Consider the following 21687-nt stretch of genomic DNA (forward strand, 5'->3'; position numbering starts at 1 on the left):
TAAAGAAAACAAATATATATATATATATATATATATATATATCATATTGTAAGTCTCGTAACTGAAGAAATGGCTGGGGAGATGTATCGGCTAATATTGGTTCACCATCATTCATTCGCACACACATAGTATCCTGCAATGCTCTCTAAAAGCATATTGTTTCAAGACTTGACCACAGTGAAGAGGCAGAAGAAACGATTCACAATGAACCATCATATACCACGGTTTGGTAGAAGAAGGAGAGAGAAATAACAAATGTATTTCTCAGTGCATAGGAAAATACCTGAAATAGGAGTAAGCAAGAGAAACCAAAGCAATTCATATAAGATGTACAAATCCAACAGTCCTCTAAATTAGGAGTAGGAACCAAAGCGCAATGAGGCACTCATAGCCATCCCTCTATCAGATACCAACACACTTCTCTTAGCGGTTTCACTGGATGTACATGCCATGTGGACACCGTATCTCCCACAATATCCAACCGCAGTCTTCTACTTTAGCCACCAGACAGCTGGATCTTCAAATTCATCGTGGTGCTAAGCACAGTCGCTTCCTTTACTCGGGTAGGTTTAGGTCTCATAAGTAACCTAAGACTTTAGATCAGCGGCCATCAGTTCAACTATAGATGATTCTCGGAAGACAAATCGAGCAAAGGCTCCAAAGAGGTTACAATGCTGGTTATTTTTAGTGTTTGAAATAGACTGCAGGATAAAAAAACCCTTAGGTCAAAGCAGCAAACAGATCAGGGGCACATCAAACTTTCGATGGAAGACTGAATTTTCCTGCAGTGTTAGCTAGAACTGTAATGAGATAAAAATGGTTGTCACTTTGATAGCTGAGCTGCTCCAGAACTCCGTAAAGCATCGTCTGGAATAACAGTCTTCGAGTGCCGTTCCCCGGTTCTTGGCTGCGGCGAAACAGTAATCATTACTTGTATCTTTGTTGGAGGGAACTGTTTCATGTTCCTCTGCAATGTGTTGCAGGCCCCTCCAGAGCCAGGACACTTTCAAGAGGTTATAACGTTTATCCACATGTTCTCTCGCGTTCCGACGCAGAATTACAGGTCAAAGCCAAGAGGCGAAAATACTGAAATGCCATGGACAGGTAAAGGATGGATGGAGGCGCCTTTTCAAATAAGTAACAAAGGCAATGATGACATGAGATGTGTTTCAGTAATAACGAGGGTGCAATAACAAACCTGTTCATGACCTTAAGGGAAGTGCCTGAGCAAGGAGCACCAGGGTCATGCCCACCCTGCTGGGCACTGAACCCATCGTTCCATGTTCTTAAGTAAACTTCAAAACTGTAATCAGCGTAGGCCACATGGTATGTGTTAGAGTATGTCATAGTAAGAGTTTGTTAGTACTTGAAGCCCTTACAGTCCGTTGGGGTCGATGTGTGTTTGTATGTATGTGTATATTAGAGCATTGAACTGTTGGAATCTTTAAGTTAGTGCTTTAATAGGCATGTGTTTGACTGTGTAGTAAAAAGCTCCTTATTCAACCTTTACCGAACTTTAAAATCAAATATATATGTATATATATATATATTTATAATCCATATCCGCCCATCTTGTACTGGGGCTTAGTTATTCTGCTCAGTCTCTGGGGCTGAGAGATCCCATTGATTAGTTCTATGTTGGATGGCCTGGTTTCATCATCTGCTGGCTGCCTGTGACTGTGGTGACATGATCACATGCGACTGTAGAAGTTGACTGTGGCCGTCTGTCCTTTGGCTGGCCATCTGCGTGAGCACCGAGGTGGCCATGTGTTCTGCTGGTGAACGCAGACCGTTAGGAGAGGCAGCCGATAACGAACTGTGCTGGGTGACTGGAACCGGAGAACCGGTCACATCGCATCTGTCCTTCAGGTTTTCTGGAAGGGAATTTACAAATATAAGGTAGAACAATCAGTTTTCTGAACTAGAGCAGCCCATTTGCAAAGTTCATTGAAGCAATCATAAAAAGAGAAAAAAAGAAATGCTCAGAATCACATCCCAATTTATTCATCGTGGATGCAGTGGCTGCATATTAAAACTAACAAGTGGTTGGTTTAGGCTTTTACTGCAAGTAAATTCAATTAAATCAAACTCTTAGTTTGACAACTGCAAGCAATTTAATATGATGAAATGAAAAAATCAACAGCAGCATTTATTGTATTTTTCCTTTGTTATATATATAAAATATTGGCATAAGCAGCTGCTTATGGGCCACGCTGGCCAGGTGCAACTCCTTCTGGAACTCTTTACATTAGAGAAGCAGTAAATATATATACACACATACACACACACACACACAATATGATGTTACCTCTCACTTTGTAGAACTCACCAAGATATACTTGGTTCTTCTTTTGCAGTGCGGTTACCGGACAGTCCTTATGCGCCAGCAGCAGCTGCTTTAACTGAGCAACTTCATTCCGCAGAAGAGTCACCTCGTTCTGCAGGTGACAAGAGGCGAGAATGTGAGATATATACTGACCATAACACATACCACGTGTATACTGACCATAACACATACCATGTGTATACGGACCCCTAAACACATCTGTTTCAGTAACTTACACTAAGCTGCACATTTTGAGTGGTTAGCTCCTCTGCTTTCTTCTCTAAAGAGGACACCCAAACCTTCCTCTTTTGTCGACAACGGGAAGCAGCTGCTCTATTCCTCTCTAAGAAGCGTTGCCGGCGTTCATCCGGATCCTCATCAACTGTTCTGCGTCTTCTACCTCCTGTACTTGGGGTGGGTTGCGCAGGAGAGACCTATAAAGTAGTATATAATAGTCATCATACTTCCCTTGGACTAGTAGATGGATGCATCTTCTGCATTAAAAACAGCTAATGCAGGAAAAAATAAGTTATCAAACATGGTTTCACGGTTAAAATAGGTTATTTTCTGTTATTTCCAGTTTGAATTTGGGGATACTTAGTGGAGAAGGCTGACGGCTCCGTGAATAGTGTTTGCACCCTTGCCTCGTTCGTAGGCACTTGTATGGAACCTGATGTGGCAACAGGTTATATTACAGTTATTTAACTTCATCTTGTATTGTGTGATTTTGTATGTAAATGTGTCATTGATATAGGAAAATCTCTCTCTATGAGAGATTGACTCAATAACATGGGCATTAAGAGATCAATCTGACCTGACTTCCCAGCTTTTTTTATTTTATTTAGACTCTCCTAAGTGTAGCCGGGTCAACTCACTTAATGATTCATAAACTGATGACCTCCAAGTTGTGAATAACCATGAAATGTAAGTAAAATGAAAGATTAATTTGGGAAGAAATTAAATATCGGGTGGATTAAAAAATGCACTATGAAGGGGGGATTTTACAGGACCAGTGGGCAATATGCAATGCATTAAGATACATGGTCTAGGTTGACCCAAAGAGTCGCTTTTGGTAATGATGAATTAGAGAACGCAGCCGATATCACTTATGACAACATACAGATAATCTCTGTCATGATGTACCGTATTGGCTCGGATATAGGCCGCACCCTAAAAGTTAGGTGCTTTTTTAATGAAAAAAGTTTCTGCCCCCCCCCGAGATATGCTGCCACTCTGTCCTGAAGATGTACCCCCTCGAGATATGCTGCACTCTATCCCCCCCCCCGAGATTTTGCTGCCACTCTATCCCCCCCGAGATATGCTGCCACTCTACCCCCCCCGAGATATGCTGCCACTCTGTCCCCAAAATGTCCCCCCTCCACCAGACTTACCGGTGCAGACTCCACAGGGTCTTGCAGGGCCCGGCGGGGGACATCTACACATAACACTTCCGGTGCTGGCACTTCCGCCGTGGGAAGTACCGGCAAGGAAGATTGTTCGCGGAGACGTTCTCCGGCAGCGGCGATCCGAGCAGAAACAACCTCCGCTGCCGGCACGTCTGCAAGATGTGCTTTCAAAATCTCCCTTGCCGGGACTCCCCCCGTGGGAATTCCCGGCAAGGGAGATTGTTAAAGCACATCGTGCAGACGTGCCGGCAGCGGAGGTCGTTCACGCTCATCGCCGCTGCACGTCTGCGCGATGCGCTTAGACAATCTCCCGTCCCGGCACTCCCCCCGTGGGAAGTGCTGGCAGGGCAGGCTGTCTGGGCACATCCGAGATTAGGATACAGGTCCCCTGCACCGCTGCGGGGGATCTGTATCCTAACCCCGCTGCCTGCCCTGTCGGGCGCTAGACCCCGAATATAGGCCGCACCCCCACTTTAAAGACTTAAAGTGTGGGGGGGGAAATGCGGCCTATATTCGAGCCAATACGGTAATACTGAAAGTGTGTCTAAGTTATCTTATATAAATAATGGTCATATGCCCTTATACTCCTTATGGGACTTCAACCCTTAGAAGATGCTGATCCACAGCTACAGATATTTAGAATAGCCAACACTTAAATAGTTGATACCTCCAAGTCGCATAACCTTGTTTTGGAAAGTAGGTTAGAATGTTTGTAGTAATGTTTTGAATCTGTCAATTACACACTTTTTTTCTCTAGAATGTGTGCATTTAAAAAGTTTATATACAGAAAACATAGGGCCGCACACGTGTTGAGTTGCTACTAGGTAAAATAACTTGATAACAAGCACAGAATGGTTGCTTTATCTGTGATGCACAAAGTAATGGAAAACCCCTCCACTTAAATTAATGGGGTAGCAGAGGCATAATTAAACACTAATCAACAACTTCTAGACAAGCCCAGAGACTCGCTGTCCCCACAGAAGTGCTGCCACCACGGCAGGTGATTATGGGTATGTAAGTGCAAATTAGGTTAACAATAATCACCTTTTTTCATCATTCAACGTACGATGTACTAGACAGCCTTTATCTGTGATGACATCGCGCATAACATCGTGCAAACAGTGACGCAACAGAAACAAATGACTGTTTACGTATGACTTAGCAAGGAATGTCGCTGCACAAGCAGAACGCTTAGCCTCTGTTAGATGAAGTCTTATAATTGCATGCATGGGGTGTACTGCTATAAAGGTCACCGAGCCGGCTGAACGAACAGAGCTGGGTCTTCAGTCCCGTAACGCTAAATACCTGGGGCTGTACGGGAGACGGTGCATCGGGATGCTGGACGAGGATCTGACTCTGCTCAGGCCGAGAGGTTACCATAGCCATCCCCCCATTTAGAGAAGAGGGAGCCTGGTGTGTAAGGGAGGCTTTAAGTCTCTGTGGTTAAAAGAAAAGAAAAAACAAACGAATGAACTGAACAGCAAAGGTTTTGCAATACTACTAAAAAGTTAAGTAAAAAATAATACAAATAATAATAATAATAATAATAAATTGCTGTATATCCTTCTGCAGAATATGCCTGGTAAATAATATATAATAAAACTCAAGGAACAAATGTGTTTTATGCATTTTATGCCTGGCATGTCAATGGTCATTAAGGGGACATATCAAAGAGCTCCAGATCTTCGCAACTAATGGCTGGCTTGGTATTAACCATCACAGATATAAGGAAGTGGTACTTCACAGAGAGGGACAGCCTCACAGCAGAAGTGGTAGAAGCAAATACAATGAGGAGATATAAACAGGCATGGGGTAGGCATATGGCTACCCTGATTATAAAATGAGACAGACAATCATTAAAGTCTGAGTGTTTACATCAGGAAAAATGGGCAGATTAGATGGGTTGACTGGTTCTCATCTACCACCAATTTCTATGTTTCTATCACAAAATCATCAGGTAATAAACAGCAGTCCAACTAACAACATGGTTAAGTGTCCTATCCTTCATCCATAAGTTACTAAATATCTAAATACAAGAAGCATTATGCTACACTGAATGCAGGAACATATGGGGTGACGAGACGGGCCAAATGCTTTTAGTTTTTTTTTTTATTATGTTTTGAGGTTTGAGGCACAAATAAGGTACCAAACTAAGTTAAGAAGTCACACATCATCCTCACCATTCTCCCACTCACCATTTTGGCTTCCGAATGAATGGAAAGTCCCGACGGAGAGATGTGCCCTGCGCCACCGATCACCGGAGGACCAGGAATCCCAGGAACGTTGGGCACTAAGGACATGGGTCTTGCCAGCTTAACAAAGCACAAAAGCAGAAAGGTCGCTTGTTAGTGGGAGAAGAGGGGTCCTGGAAATAATAGATGTTAATAAGAAAAAGAGTTCTTACTGAAATAACAGATGGCATCTGTACATGGGGACCTGGAAGGAATGGGACAGTCTGCCCATTACTTAGCTGCATCATGAGAGGCACAGAACTGCTGGGAGAACTGTTGGACATATAACAGAGTTTAAGAAGCATACCCAAGGGAAACTGAGGATATTACTAATTACTGCATGATTGGAAGGTTCATACAAGGCAACCTGCATAATAAAACTAAACAGCTGGTCATCAAATGTAGAAAGGGTGAACAGAATGAGCGACAGAAATGGCCGGCCTTACAGGCTTATACAGAAAGGTATAGAAGAATGAAAGGTCAGAGAGTACGACGAACGATTAAAGGTATCAAATCAGAAAATACAAAAAGAAAATGCTATTGCAGCTGCCTTACCCTAGCTGTCTGTTGGACGGAGGGGCCTGTGTGATGACCGATGTGGGGGAAGGCAGTGTGGGGTGTAGAGGGTCGTAGCCCAGGTGAAGGGGTAGAGAACCAGGCCGTACAATTGTCGGAGTGGGCGTAGAGCTGACCTGTGGCTTCAATGGCACCTTCGGCAGAAGAAGATAATGGGCAACGTTACGGACCACGTAAAAATGCTCTGAAAAATAATGCTCTAATATTGCAGACCACATGGTTTGGGAGAAGAGGAGCACACATCTGCTGACATAGCAGGACAGTGCCCCTCATCGCCTTTCAAGAGAACAGAACACCTCGGCTAATATTTCACCTTTCAACATTGTATATAGTAATACAGCATTACATCCAACAATGTGTTTTGACGTTACAAATACCGCTTGACCCGCCGTGCCTCTGCCTGACAGAGCGATAGATATTACGATTTGTGTTTGTTTTTTTACAATGCAGCTTGTACGGTTTGTATTCAAAGTTGTTATTGCTTAAAAGTTAGAATTCCATCCCGGGTCTCCAAGTTGCACATGAACAGCGTCAGGATAAATATCTGAAATATACACAGTTGCACTGAAACTTAACGTTACAATACGCCAAATTCCAGGAAGAATGATTTATTGCGTTTTTCTTCTTTTAATTGCTTTTTCTCTACAAATAAAAAAACGTCAATAAAATTCGAGATACAGAACAAAGTGTGTTTTGTCATATTGTTCCTATAACCTTGATTACGCTGGAGAGCTGGGAGTTGCCGCTTAAGGCACTCATATTTGGATGAAATTCCGTATCCAACACCACATCAAGCAGACTGTTTATCGCACGGCTAATGAAGTCCATCCTATGCATCAAAATTCCCTTTCCTTCCAAACGCCCAACTATCCCTTTGGGATTCTGCATGAAATTCCAACGTATTTTTGCTGCATGCATTCTTTAGTTATAGTTGAAAAATGAGACTTTGCTGGAACCGAGAGGCATTAATATGTGCGCTTCTTGCGCATGCTCAGTAGCACTCCCACATAGTAGACGTGTTATTGGCCGCTTGTGTGAGAGCTTAGTTCCCATTAACTAGAATGGGAGTTTTAACAAAGTATGCTCCCTGCTTTCAGTAAAGGCAGCTAGGATAGGAGATAGATGAGAGAAGTCAGGTATTCTAATGCCAATAACCAGAGAATGACCGCAGTGGTTTGCATGCGTAAAATGCAACGAAGTCCATCAAAAGCGTTAAAAATTCTGTTGAGGACACTGCTCATAATCTTTGCCATTTTAATCTATAACAGTCTGAAAACTAACTGGAAAGCAGTGCCCTACATTTGTGAAATGCGTGAAAGGTATTTGTTTTCCCAATTCCTCTAAAGGTTCTCTTTAGAACACCCGACGAGACCCTTGAATCTAAAAATCATACCTTTTCCTCAGGCAGAGAGCTTGGGCTGTCCGGAGGGGACGAGTCCACCTCCACCGGCTCTTCCTCTTTGATTCTGATGTCTGGGGTTGAAGGCAGAGACATGTCCAGTGGGCCCGCACTCTGAAAAGCCACAGGAGAAAAGTCAGCTTAGCAATACCCCGATGGACACGTAAATCAGCCTGAGAAATCACAACCAGCTAGATGACGGAACAGAAGCCTTGATAACGTAATCCTTACTTAGAAATGTCTCCTTAAGAAAATAAACGGCAAACATGAAAAACCCCCAGTTCAGCTATGTGTCAATTCTGGTTTGGTAGCTGCACTCATTTATAGAGCAAGCAAATGTAACTATTCTACAGAGTCCTTTAAGATTTACTTTCTTGTCGTCATCCTCCTCTGTTCCTTTCTTGAATTCATTTTCAAAGGAGCTGGCTATCTCATTGAACAGGCCAACTTCTTCACAGTTTTTCAAGAAGCGGGTTGGGGTGGGAGTCTGATCTGCGGATAGAGAGAAGAGGGCAGAATAAGTATCTTGTTTTCAGAAAAATACTACAAACAATGCCAGAAACCAGCACGCAGGGTACGCCTTCAGGATTCGGACATTACCAGCTCTCCGGTCATCACGTGTATATCCGGCTTCCTCTTTGTAGCTGCATGGAGGGAACCACCAAAACTCCCCCTACGCCTCTACCCTCGTTCCCTGGCGCATTCAGCCAAATAGATCCTCTTCTTACCAGCATCCGCTTAGTGGACACTCACTCCCAGCCTGCTCCAGTGCTGCCTCAAATGAGAGTTTCAGGGGATCTAACGTGACGACCCACGCGCATGCTCAGAAACTGAGAAACATTGATTTTAACTGGAACACTTTCCTGCCAGTGATTGGCTGCTTCAAGGCATGAAAACAGATGGGGTGGTGTGCTGCAGGTTTCCCTATGGGTTCTATTGCTTTCACCTAAAGAGTACTTATTAAATTGCTTTAAATCATGACCTTTATATGCATTGTTCATTGGTGGGGGCTGCATGGGACACCACTAGAAACAATGCTGTTACATTATAAAGCTGAATCAATGCCTAGCAAACCATCAGAAACACAGTGATGTTGAACAATAAAATAACATAAGGGTCATGCAGATACGTAAGGAAACCAGGCGTCGTTAATGGCTACACATACTATTGGATATAACATCTGTGAAAGAAATGCCCCGGAATATTTACCTGCAATGATAACAGAGTCCGTCCTAGCCGGTCCAAACTTTAAAGTCATCTCATGCTTGTGTTTGTGCACGGCCAAATGGTCTTCATTTGTGAAACGCTGCACGCAAGAGAACAAACTTTTAAACGCAGCTATTTCGGCAAAAATGGCATTTGTGACAGTACATAACTTTAAAAACATAATTGGCGGCAAAGCACAGGCCATATACTTCATACACACACACATATACACCAATATACTTCATATACACTAGTTTAGTTTATTCTTATCTTTTATTTATATAGCGCCATCAATTGACGCCATCAAATTTTGTCCTATAAAATAATGTCAGATTAGAAACACAGTGCAGACTTTGTTAATGTTGGAAATGACGGAAATGACTATTGTAGCGGGAAAGGGGTGACTTTTCATGGAATATATTTATAGCCGTACAACAGCCGGGCACCAGCAACTATCACCCCTGTGTCTCACTTGCACGTTGTGTTCAGGAATCCAAGTTTAAGTTTAACAGGCTAATTGATCATTAGAAAACCCGTTTGCAATTATGCGAGAAATTCCCTAGTTTATATATATATATATATATATATATATATATATAGACACACACACACATATACATATACATACACACACACACAGTAAATAAATGCTGTGTAAAGGTTTAAGGCAGGCGTGAAAAATGTATTGTAAGAATGCTTTCAAAAGAAAACTAGGGTGGTCACACTAAATATTAATTTGATTAAATTAATATTTGGTGTGACCACCCTTAGCCTTAGTGCGTGTGTGTCTGTGTGTGGATATACATACATGTACACCCCCTCAAATCACAAAATGTGTACAATGTACACAGAAACCTAAACTAGCGATGCAGATTTGCGATTCTCAAAGTCCACAAAAAATAGGAAGGCGAAGGGAAAAAAACAAAAAACAACAAAAAAGGCTAAGTAATATGAAGCCTTTAAAAAATGTTAAACGCCGTGCTGTCATCAGAAGACATCTGGGAACCTGGGATCTATATCTGTGTATATAGGACCACATTCATAATGTATACCGTGCTTTAGAAACATATAACGTTAATAGGAACAGGGCTGCTCACACTGAATAAAACAGCAGAACACAAAGAATGATAGATTGGCGTAAATAAGCAGAGCGCGGACGGCTCTTTAAACAGCTGAGCTACATTCCAGCATCCAGGAAAGGGAATAAAGGGCACCGCGCCCCCTCATGTCCCGTGCATTTTGTGCCAAAACAACCTCAGGAAAAATAGGCCCCTGGAAGCGGCGTCCGGGCCTGGCACGCACAGCCTGAGGAAACATGAGAGCGGTGGGATTACTGCTCATATACAATCGCAAACCACGCTCCTCCGCTTCCTCTGGGCTGGAGGAGAGCATGACGGGGTGCGGGAGCGAGAGAGAGCCTGGTGTGTGCGCACGATGCAAGCAATTCATGGTAAAAGGCCAATGGACGGAGGATGGATCTGGAAATAAGACACGGTTTCAGCACGTTACACAGAACGGCCACCTTACAACCATTTACAGGAAGAGGAGAGCCGCGGACATCACATCTCAGCAATATATGGAAACACTTAATCGGACGGCAGATAAGAACCATCCATTCTGCCCGTTTTCCCTGATATTAGTCAGTCTTTGTACTTGGATTCAGGATAGCTTTGTGTCTATCCCATCCATGTTTAAATTCCCTCACTGTAATACTTATCAAAAATAAGTAAGTAGTTATTTACTTATTATATTCACTTGCCGGACTTATCAAAAATAAGTAAGTAGTTATTTAGTTATTATATTCACTTGCCGGACTTATCAAAAATAAGTAAGTAGTTATTTAGTTATTATATTCACTTGCCGGACTTATCAAAAATAAGTAAGTAGTTATTTAGTTATTATATTCACTTGCCGGACTACTTCCACTGCCTTCTGATTATAGGAATGTACAAAAGGCATTTTTACAAAACTATGAAAAATGAATACAATGAACACAGAACTACACAATGACTATTTAAATGCATAACTAGAAAGAATAGAATGTGTTCTAAAGCCCTCTCACATTCAATATGAACACAAAACATTCTGTATTATTTCTAGTAATAAACACTTAAACATATAGGCAATATCATAAGAAACACCCTTATCCTATATTGCTAGTCAAATTAACATTGGGATTTGTTTTGCATGGATTCCTCCGCATTTCACTTCATGCAAATCAATACATGATAAAAAAAAAAATAAAAATAAGAAAAAGATTTATAAAACAAGCTTCAGACACGAGCATGGACAGGGGTCACTGGGGATTTGGTTCACTAGCGGAGGAGCTACGGCTGAACGCTCAGGAAGTGTACATAGGTACCCGTTTCAATGTATTTAAACAGCGAACCAAAAACGAATGCATGCATTGATTCACAGGCGGCAAAATGCATTGCAGTCTACGCCAAGCTGCCTCCTGCGTGCATTTATACTAATAGGAGGGGCTGGAGCGTTCCTTCAAAAGGGATAATCCAGCCATCATATACCCTTTAATACATAAAGGCCCCCTTTTGCAGAATCTCCCCATATCCATTTGCCCCTTGCAGCTATTTTCTGTGTGTAAGATATGGCCGGCTGAACAGAACTCCCACCATGTGATATACTTTCCACCAGTCAGCTTCAGAGTTGGCTCAGCGCATGTTGTTAGATGGGGGTCTAATGAGACCCCTCCAATGCAGGTGGCGAAGGCACTCCCACTGATTCAAATGGGAGCGCTTTCCTGCCACCTGTTGGCTGCTTCAAAGAGCCAATCAGTGGTGAGAACTGTTGGACCATAGAATAGGCTGGTAGCTTCTTCCCTAGGCAAGCACTTTTATTTATTTTTGTATTTAAAGAATGCATATTAAATTACTCACAAAGTACTCCAATATGCATTTTTCTTTAGTGGGGCTGTTTAAACAAAAGGAACAGTTTTGAAGTGAAAACACCAAGCTGGAAAAAAAAAAAAAAGAAAATTCTGTACATGCCATGCGCAGCGATACAAAAAGCAGAACGGAAAGAGACGGCAAATTCAATACAACAAACAAGGAAAAAATACATGACAATTAGGTGTGGAACACCCAAGAGAAAATACATAGAAAGCCCATGGAAAAGGAAACGTACAATTAGAGAGTGATGCAAAACAGAGCGTGGAAGAAAAGCCTGTCTGCAGATCTTGAATGTTCCTGCAGACCGCTTAAAGAAAGAGCTGCTGACACCTAACAGCTTCTGTCTGCGATGAGCGGAAATGTAGTGAATGATATTATATATAACTCAAGTAGAATAACTTCATGTGTATATCCAGGAATAATATGGTCCAATCTCAAGCAAAGCCATTCCGTTCTATAAATGTGTGATCCAAAGTGATTCTATGGATTGTACATAGCTTCGGAATTTTCACCACTGAAAACTTTTCTTATTTGACAAATACTTAATGATGTCATTTTAATGGTAGATGAGACTTAAAGATGACAGTGAATAAACTCCCCGTTCAATTCCATGGGGATATCTTCATATCCCATCATTTTTTACTTTAATCACAATATCTGTCACATAAGCGTGACAGACGGTGGCTTGAGGTGGAATCAGTGAATGTCATTCAGTGATAACGAGATGGTGTAGGCGATATCTTCTTTTTCAGGCAAAATTCTGTACTTTTAACGGGTCGCAGCATCGAGCCCCATGCCCCACTATTACATGAATAAATGTACCGTATTTGCTCGATTATAAGACGAGGTTTTTTCCAGAGCAAATAGGTCTGACTATGAGACTAAGATCCAGATCCCCCTCAGCGATGCAGGGGACCTGGATCCTCCTGTGTTATGCCCCCCCCCCCAACTTACCGGTGCTTCTAAGTCCCCGGTGCTTAGTCCGGGTCTCGTAGAGCTCTACACGCTGCCCGGACTAAGCACCGGGGACTCAGAAGCACCGGTAAGTTTGGAGGAGGGAGGGGGAGTGTTAAAATGGGGGGGGCATAAGGCATTTCTGGAGGCAGTGCTCTGTGAAATGCCTTTTAACCCCCTTAATGCCACTCTGCCTCCAGAAATGCCTTTTAACCCTCTATACGCCACTATACCTCCCTATATGCCACTCTGCCCCATAATATGCCTTTTAACGCCCTAAATGCCGGAGTGGCATATAGGGGTATAAGGCAATTCTGGAGGCAGAGTGGCACATAGGGGGTCAAAAGGAATATCATGGGGCACAGTAGCATTTAGAGGGTTAAAAGGCATATCATGGAGCACAGTAGCATTTAGAGGGTTAAAAGGCATATCATGGGAAACAGTGGCGTAAAGGGGGTATAAGGCATTTCTGGGGCAGAGTGGCAATCCTGGGGGCAAATGTGCATAACTAGGGGGGCAGGTTGAAAAAAAAGGGAAATAAAAACAAAATATTTTTCTCAATCATAACTTTTATTAACAAACAATTGTTCACATAGTTTACATGAATTAACATTTACTGGTATAGGGTCGTCTTATATTCAGGCTTTTTCTTTTTTTCATAAATTAATATTCAGATTTTGGGGGGTCGTCTTATAATCAGGGTCGTCTTATAATCGAGCAAATACGGTATTTAAAACAAAAAGGCACATGTTACTTGACTACAGTGTACAAATGCAAACCAATAGATTAGTCCAGCAGCTGGACATCAACGGTTCATATCAATGTAGTAGGATATAAAGGATTATAATAATACGCTCACAGGGGTGGAAAAAGCCTCAACTCACACTTACACGCAAGCAGACATACCTGTAATTAAAACCTTAAAGTTTCTAAGGCTCATGTATAATAATTTGCAATTCTAAGGACACTTAGCAGCTAAGTGGATGAAGCACACAGCACAGCCCTGAATGTGGATTTATTCAGTAGAATACCATAAAAACTTTAATAAAACGTTTCTACAACGAGAGAAAATATCCATGTGCTTAATGCTCCTGTTTCGTAGGGTTATGGATTAGCCAACTAGGTGATTCATAAAAGTTGGGACTTGCTTCACCTGCCAGTCATGCTGCAGGGATACGCTTCCAGCCCAGCTGTCTCTCTACCTGTGCCCTTGGTTAGACAGCTGGGAGGTCTGTTTGCCGCGTGACTCACGTTTCCTGGAGTCGTATAGCCGTGAGGCCCTGGGTAGCTGAATCAATTCTGTGGCATCTGGGGTGGAAGAGGAAGGGGGGGGGGCTTTTGTAAACTACGCTACAAATTACGTTCAAAAATACCCACGAATATTTGGTTATGAAACGCAGAAAAAGAATTTGACGTTATAAGAATCATTCAGCACATCGAATCTGCTGTACATACCTTAATAAAAATGGGACATGCCACTAAATGATGATATACATTATTTTCCATTCTACCCTTGCAAAACACTCATTTAACCCTTTCTTTATTGTGGCGTTTTCTGCCCAAAAAACTTCTTTTAAGGGCAGATCTTAATATTTTTTTTTTTAGATGTACAGTCCAATATTTAGTACAAATAATAAATAAAAATTTTGGGGGGAAAAGGTTTTGGTTTTTTTTGGCGCAGTTCAGTTGACCAAAAAAAAATAAAATATTGTCTTGAATTTGAAAAAAAACCCAACATGCCAAGCTTTTTCTTATGTTTATTGGAAGTTACAGGGCACACTTCTGGCATTGGCTAATAGCAGTTCCTGTGAATTTTTTCCTATTAATTATTATTTTTAATTTGTTCATTTTACGCCATTCATAATGGAAGTCCTGCGTGACCCCGATGTAAGGGATCATGAATGGCGGTTGCAGGACTGAAAAAAACACGGCTAGCGGTGCGTGTGGGAGCTTTCTTCAGGACATTCCATGCCATCACGATGCTTTATTCATAACTGTATAAAACGGCATTATTAAAATGCTGGCAAGGCCCCCTGTTAATGAATACATTCCCTACTGCATATCGAACACAGGGACTCAATATGTACCTCTAACTCCAGAGTGCCAGGCAGCCCTTAAACAGGCACACATCAAGACCCCCCCGCCAGCGCGGTAATGTGTTTGTGATCAGGTGTGTTGCTATGCATGTGTTTTAATACACATCTGTCAGAAGTAAATCTGTTTTCTTCACTTAACGCTGGTTCTATGGCTCCATCTGTGGATAATTTAAGAGCCCCCCCCCCCCATGTGGTACAGCACCTTTCATATGTATTCTTTAAAATGGGGGGGGGGACGACAACTCAAAACAATGAATGACTTTTGGTGGTCCGCGTCTCCCATGGTCCAATGATCGGGAGCACTGATCACGTATGAGCATATTCCAGTGCTGGAGCCGACAGGTGGTAAGAATACAACGTCTCAGGAGGTATGTTTGACCGATCACAATGGATTCACAAAACAAACGTAAAGGGATCACACAGCTGTCATACGTGCGGTATTAAAAAGCATGGCTGGGGTGTCCCTTTAACGCCATTTACCATTCATTCAAGGTCAGTCATACACCGAATTACATCCTAACCCAAAAGGCTCTCCTTGGAGAGCTATAAATATCCCGGGCAGGAATAACACTTTCCTAGCGGGTAAGAACAATGTAACGCAGCTTGAGGTTGCCTTACATCTGCTCATCGTACAATACTTCCCTGCGTGCCACACGAGTATTTTCCCGATTGCTTTTGTGCATTTAGCGTCCTACACCGGAGCCAACATCTCTCATCAAATGGAAATTCATAGAGAATGATAAAGAAGTCATGCCTTACTGGGTAACTTGTCACAACATGTATAATGGCTGCTAAGTTAGGAACGAGCATGTAACATTTTAATGTGTAAAATTGCCCGTTCTCCCGATGTTCTTCGTATTCCTTTTTTTTGGTCGTCTGACTGTTTTCTAGCCCAGTCTTCCTTAGTATAGCAGGAGTTAATAGGGGAATCCATAGGATCACACCAGGATTTAAAGGTTGTGAGAGAGACTCTACTGGTCGCTGACGGGGCTCGTCTGGCATCAACCAATGAAAGGCAGCTCCTCTTCATTGGGTGAAGGGACCAGGGAGATTAGCTAGGAGATATTTAGGGATTTTGCCTTAACTAATAGGCTAGCCTAGTATATGCGAAGACAAAAACAATTTCTTCATGTTGTGCGTCTTTGTGTGTTTATTCGTTATTCGGTTAGCACAACGAGAACGTTAAACATCCGTGTTAGTTTTCATGTCCTCCTTAATACGAATACACAAGTCTAGTAAGAAGTATACATGCTAACGTTTCTTTGTTCAAGTGGAAGCAGTCTTGAGTGTTAAATTAGACAGAAGTCTCATTATCTAACTCCAATATATATAGCTATATTGTGTGTGTGTATATATATATATATATATATATATATACACACATATATATATATATATATATACACACATATATATATATATATATACACACATATATATATATATATATATATACACACATACACACACACACACGAGCAGAAAAATTATTTGGGAGTACATGAAAAATGCACTCCAACGGGCATTAAAACCTAAAAATACAATTCTGTGGAGCAGACGGTTCTTCTGAAGCACATAAAGGCGGAAGCATCTTGTAACTTAGTTTCCTAAACATGCAGCTTGAATAAAGGATGCTATTTTTATATTTGTTATACAGAGAATTGGTTGTTCCACTGTCTGGGGAAAGTTTCCTTGAGCAGTAAAAACACACTTTCTGAAAAAGTAAAAACACAATTTTCATTTATTTTTTTTTTTAATAGGACATCTATATTCATCTGAAAACGATCTTATCCTCATTTACAGTAAGGCTTGAAATCACAAGGCATGTAGAAAGCTTGGCCTTTTCATTTATAGATTTATAGATTTTTTTTACTCAATTTAACATTTTTCCCTTCTAAAATATATACTATACACGACAAATACAGGCTGTGATTAACATTCAAACGTTATTTAAAAAAAAAAAGCGTATTAAGCCTTTATTATATTTCAACTATTTGCATTTTTTGTGTTAGCATTCGTCTCTGCTCCTTGTCCATTACAGACTAAAGACATCTCACCGGCCTGAAGAAGTTGACTGCTTTGGGGTACTAACGTAAATGAGAAACATTAACTATCGGAGAACAACCAAATGTTGTCGCCAATCTGCGCGATTGAGCCATTTATAGCTACACAGATCAGTTATTAGGTAAAGTGGCAAACCGGGACAATCGTCAGCCGCTTGCTAGCGGTCGTTAGCGTGACCGCTGTACAACAATGTACAATAATGCTACAGAGGCTCACGAGAAGCCACTCCTGTCGCTAAACCCAAAAATGAAAATAAATTCATTTTACGGTACGCCTCCATTATAAACATATCAGTTTCACAAGCCATTGACGTACTTAGCAGAGACCCATACAGTTGGCATTGGCTAAAGATACACTAATTCCGTTGAACACAATTTCCTCCATAGATACAAAACACTAACACTTTGCAATATATAATATATACTATATTATATATATATATATATATAATTCTTAGAGAACTCACTAAAAAGTTTTATAAGTATCAGATTAAAATATTTGATCGTTTTGTAAATAAGCTTCTTTGTCACCTATACTTTACATGGATTGACCACATTACAGAAGCAAAAATAATAATTTCTCCAAAATGTCTGAACGTGAAAGTTACAGTTTCAGTGGGAAGCAATAACACTTTGGAAAAACAGCGTGTGAAAAGCCACTAGAACACCGATGATATTACCAAGAACAAACAACACAAGTGCATGAATCCTGCTGCTTATACAGAAGGGACTAGGACGCGTTTCACAACACAACCAGTAAATCTGTATCGGCGTTCACTCGCTCTCAATGCCCTCTCGGCCAATTACACTTCCATTACTAGAAAGTCCTACATATCAGAGGGAACGTTTTCAAACCCAAAGACCGCAAGAATGCCAAGACTTATTGTTTCCCCCGGGTCAATTATATTTCAGAGATTAGTTTCTGCCGGGACGAGCGGGATCGGAACGAGGTCTCGCCTTGGGGATGTTCCGAGGGTAGAAAGAAGCAGGAAAATCGGAAGGGTTTACAGCGCGATATAATTGCTTGGAAGCAAAACCTTCAGCTGTCTTTTTAAACGCGTTGGCGGAAGGGAGTATTTATGTGCCTCCGAATGTTATGGAGTCAAAACGATTGCGTTTCCTCAAGGTAACTTCTTAATGAGTTGAGGCTGGGTAGGCGATGTTTGCTGAGCACATAACTTATACTGAATGAACATCGTTCCGTCTTACTTCTTCCCGTGTTGGATTTTATTCCCTCAAGGTTCGTAACAAATTTGTCTGGAAACACCTTTGTCAAAGCAAACAGGGTTAATACAGAGTATAACGGCTCACTTCTTATTAAGAGAAAGAGCCAAGTAACAAGATAGGAAGCGACAATGAATGCACACAGAGTATACGAGGCTATATACCAGCCACGGACCGTATCTCGATGAGAGAACAATCCAGGATTTTCTTGAAATGAACGACTACTGGAAATCTTGCGGGATTAATTGCTCTCATGAATTCACTGTGGTTTTGCCAAAGGGGTTAATTGAGGTACAGATTGCTTTTAAGATGCGAGCTAGAGATAGCTAGTGATCGGAGTGCCAGATCCAAAAATAACAGCAAGAGGAGACATAGCAACCATAAGATGTTTATATCACCATTCAACACCAGCCTCCTCCAGGGACAAGTGATCGTGATGTTCCAGGCTATCGACACTTTCAAATGCCTATGGCCCAGGTTTCTTGAACACAACCGTCGAGTCTTAAATCCAATGACATGCCTTACACTCACACTTATTTTTTGCATGGCTGAATTTGAGATTATGAACTTTAAATACCAAATAAAAGGCATACCACGCACTCTTACAAAAGGTGTATGTGCTCTCATTTACTTCGACCCCTTAGCAAAAGGAGTGCATACACACTAAGATCATATGCGCCCATATAGATGAACAAAACCCCAAATGACGTGTTCAGGGGGTCACAATTTAAGTCCTAAACATACAATTTTGGAGTGAATGCAGAAATCAGAGTGAGGTGGCTTTAAATTGTTGATAAAAGCCTCCACTTACCCGTCACTGGACACAGAAAAACAAAAACATAGTATTTTGGACGGCACAGTCATTCAGTTTGATTATTGCTGTTAAAGTTGACCTGTCATCTTCTAAAGGGTTATGTTACTGTAAGTTTGTTATGGTGACAATTCTCCTTTGAGCAGGGCCCTCCTCAGCTGTTTCTGTAAGTCAAATTGTTATGTTATATATTACTTGTTGTTATGTCCTGTCTTGCCATTGTACAGCGCTACGGAATTTGATGGCGCTATATAAAACAATAATAAATAGTGGAACTGGAACGGTGGGGGGGGGGGGTTAATGCATATTTTGTTTCACGCCGATCTGGGTGGAATGCAACCCATCTACATGTGAAATATAGTATGTTTTTTTGTCCATATTTCTAGTATGCAACATGTATTAGATGCAACCTTGTAGGACACATTCTCTTTTCTATCACACTGGGGAAAGAGATTAAATACATTCAAATTATAATGGCTTTAGTTTTTCAAACAAAAGGAAGATATTCCCATTAACCCTCTGGGACATTTTACGCGAGAACTACTGATGCAATAAGAAGAAATGATAGACTCTGTAGAGCTTCTAATCACACATTAAACATGAGATCACATACAGTGTACAGGGCGGTGCATTCGGCAGCAAAATCAGAGATATATGCACCTGAATAGTAGAAAATATCCCCCCTGCTCGTCTCACGTAGTAAAGCGTCCTGTTGTAAGATGAGCTATGTGGAGATATCAGGTATATTTCTCTTAACAAGTCTTTAACAATAGGGTTTATCAGCTTTTTCTTCCCCGCCTGTCGACTGATATATGTTCCTATAATGTCAGCCTGTCTGTAAGTACTTTCCATTCAAGCTATGAGAAAAACGAGGGACCGCTCCGGACATGGCTTTCATCTCCAGAACATTTGGCGGGCAGCTTCCTGGCACGGCCAGATGCTTCGGCTTCAAAACAAGCACAGAAGCTTTCGCCAGCAACGTGCGTCACGAAACCATAAAGCGCTCTCGTGGATGACGCAGAACAGGTATTTTAGTTCTTGAAGACAGGTTTCTATTATACATCGGAATCTCTACTTATTCGCCATGAACCATGACTGCGGCTCTCGGGGCTTCCCGAAACGTACGCGTTCCCCAAGCAGACTGCTTGGTGACGGCTTCTTAGGAACGGACGTGAATTATATCAAAGGACCAGCACACCATAAATCAGCAGCAGTGAAAAGCAGCAGCTGATCTGACGCAATAGAACAATTATTCGGTTTAAACCAAAACAGATTACACAGAGTACATAAAAACGTAGCGGAGAAAGAGCCTGGCGGAAGTCCTGGGCGGCATGTCCGTCGCACACACCTTTACCAAGGGAATATTTTAAATGTATCTTTTCTCCAGAGGTACTTAAATACTTTAACATTTCACATCAACGCAATATATTGCTTTCCAGGTTAAGACCCATATTACACAGCATGGTTGGAGAACTCCTTTTGTTTTATTACAACTGTATACAAACTATATGTAACATCTTCTTCCAAGGATTAAACTTTATATTGTTTACATGTAATGAATATACTATCAGGCCTGCCTATAATCAAATGCTTGTATTCCATGGGAAGCAATGAAATCGTCCACGCTCGGTAATCACACTGGGATTTATTCAATAAACTGAATATTTAGGCAACCTGAAACACCTCACCGACTCCTCTTTACATTTTGGGGTGAGGACACCGCTGGCCCTACACAACGATAAGCAGAAGACGAGTGGACTTCTTTCTGCAAGGTGCGCTCACAATGGTCGGTCTTTCATTAACACACAGAAATATCAAAGTTGAAGTATTTCAACTCATTGCAACTCACAGCGTATGTTCAGAATGTATATACAGTCATGCGGATATACTTACACTTTATTATTTCAATAATAATACATTTTCACCTGTCTATTCAGACATTTCATACTCCTAATCAAACACCAGATTCTCCAAATACCATCACAATACATTTATATGAGCCACTACCAAATAACGCACTTTCCCGTTTAAAGATCACGCTTACGGTACTTTTTTTTTTTTTTTCCTTTTTCTTCCCAAACTTACTGAAGATTCATATCGCTTTGCCGTACGCTCGTGTGAGAACCCATTTGCTTTGTTGGCTATTTGGCCAACACAGTCTGTTTCAATATAACCCGGCCCAGAAATTTAACAAAACTGGCCTTACCTGCCCACAGCCAGGGGCGCTGCACACAAAAGGGCGATCGTCTCCCATTACTCTTCCTGCAAAATTAAAAATAACGTTTCAATCTGAACGTGGACCTTTAGACACTTTTCATTGTAATCTTGCTTTACGTTTTAGTAACCATTCCTCAAAACAATAGATCAGTATGAAAAGGCAAGAAGATAGAGGGAGAGAAACACACAATACAAACGGTCAATACGATGCACTGACTTTTGTTTACTCTTATTTTGATTTAGATGCCTGTATATTCGCTAACCGGCCATTG

General features: G+C 41.4%; 1 protein-coding gene across 1 annotated transcript; it reads right to left on the reverse strand.

Moving 5' to 3' along the window:
- Nucleotides 1-1656: 1656 nt before the first annotated feature.
- On the reverse strand, nucleotides 1657-21452 carry LOC149286579 (cyclic AMP-dependent transcription factor ATF-7-like). The gene is made up of 11 exons (XM_089494007.1): nucleotides 21405-21452; nucleotides 9148-9244; nucleotides 8309-8430; nucleotides 7933-8052; nucleotides 6519-6673; nucleotides 6137-6236; nucleotides 5928-6044; nucleotides 5038-5169; nucleotides 2563-2760; nucleotides 2330-2438; nucleotides 1657-1874 (listed from the first exon to the last, which is right to left on the reverse strand). The coding sequence occupies exons 1-11, from the start codon at nucleotides 21450-21452 to the stop codon at nucleotides 1657-1659; spliced, it is 1416 nt and encodes a 471-aa protein (XP_089350133.1).
- Nucleotides 21453-21687: the final 235 nt, after the last annotated feature.

This window comes from Sceloporus occidentalis, unplaced genomic scaffold (genome assembly GCF_023333645.1).
Source record: "Sceloporus occidentalis isolate IW3139 unplaced genomic scaffold, rSceOcc1.0.p SCAF_68, whole genome shotgun sequence".
NCBI classification, from domain to species: Eukaryota; Metazoa; Chordata; class Lepidosauria; order Squamata; family Phrynosomatidae; genus Sceloporus; species Sceloporus occidentalis.

Bases quoted from the DNA above. Each gene is read 5' to 3' on its own strand.
- LOC149286579 (XM_089494007.1), bottom strand. From the start codon at position 21,452: ATGGGAGACGATCGCCCTTTTGTGTGCAGCGCCCCTGGCTGTGGGCAG. The intron at 6,674-7,932 runs GTATGATTTTTA...CTTCTGCCGAAG, and splicing joins GCTCTCTGCCTGAGGAAAAG to GTGCCATTGAAGCCACAGGT. The intron at 6,045-6,136 runs GTAAGAACTCTT...TGCTTTGTTAAG, and splicing joins AGATGCCATCTGTTATTTCA to CTGGCAAGACCCATGTCCTT.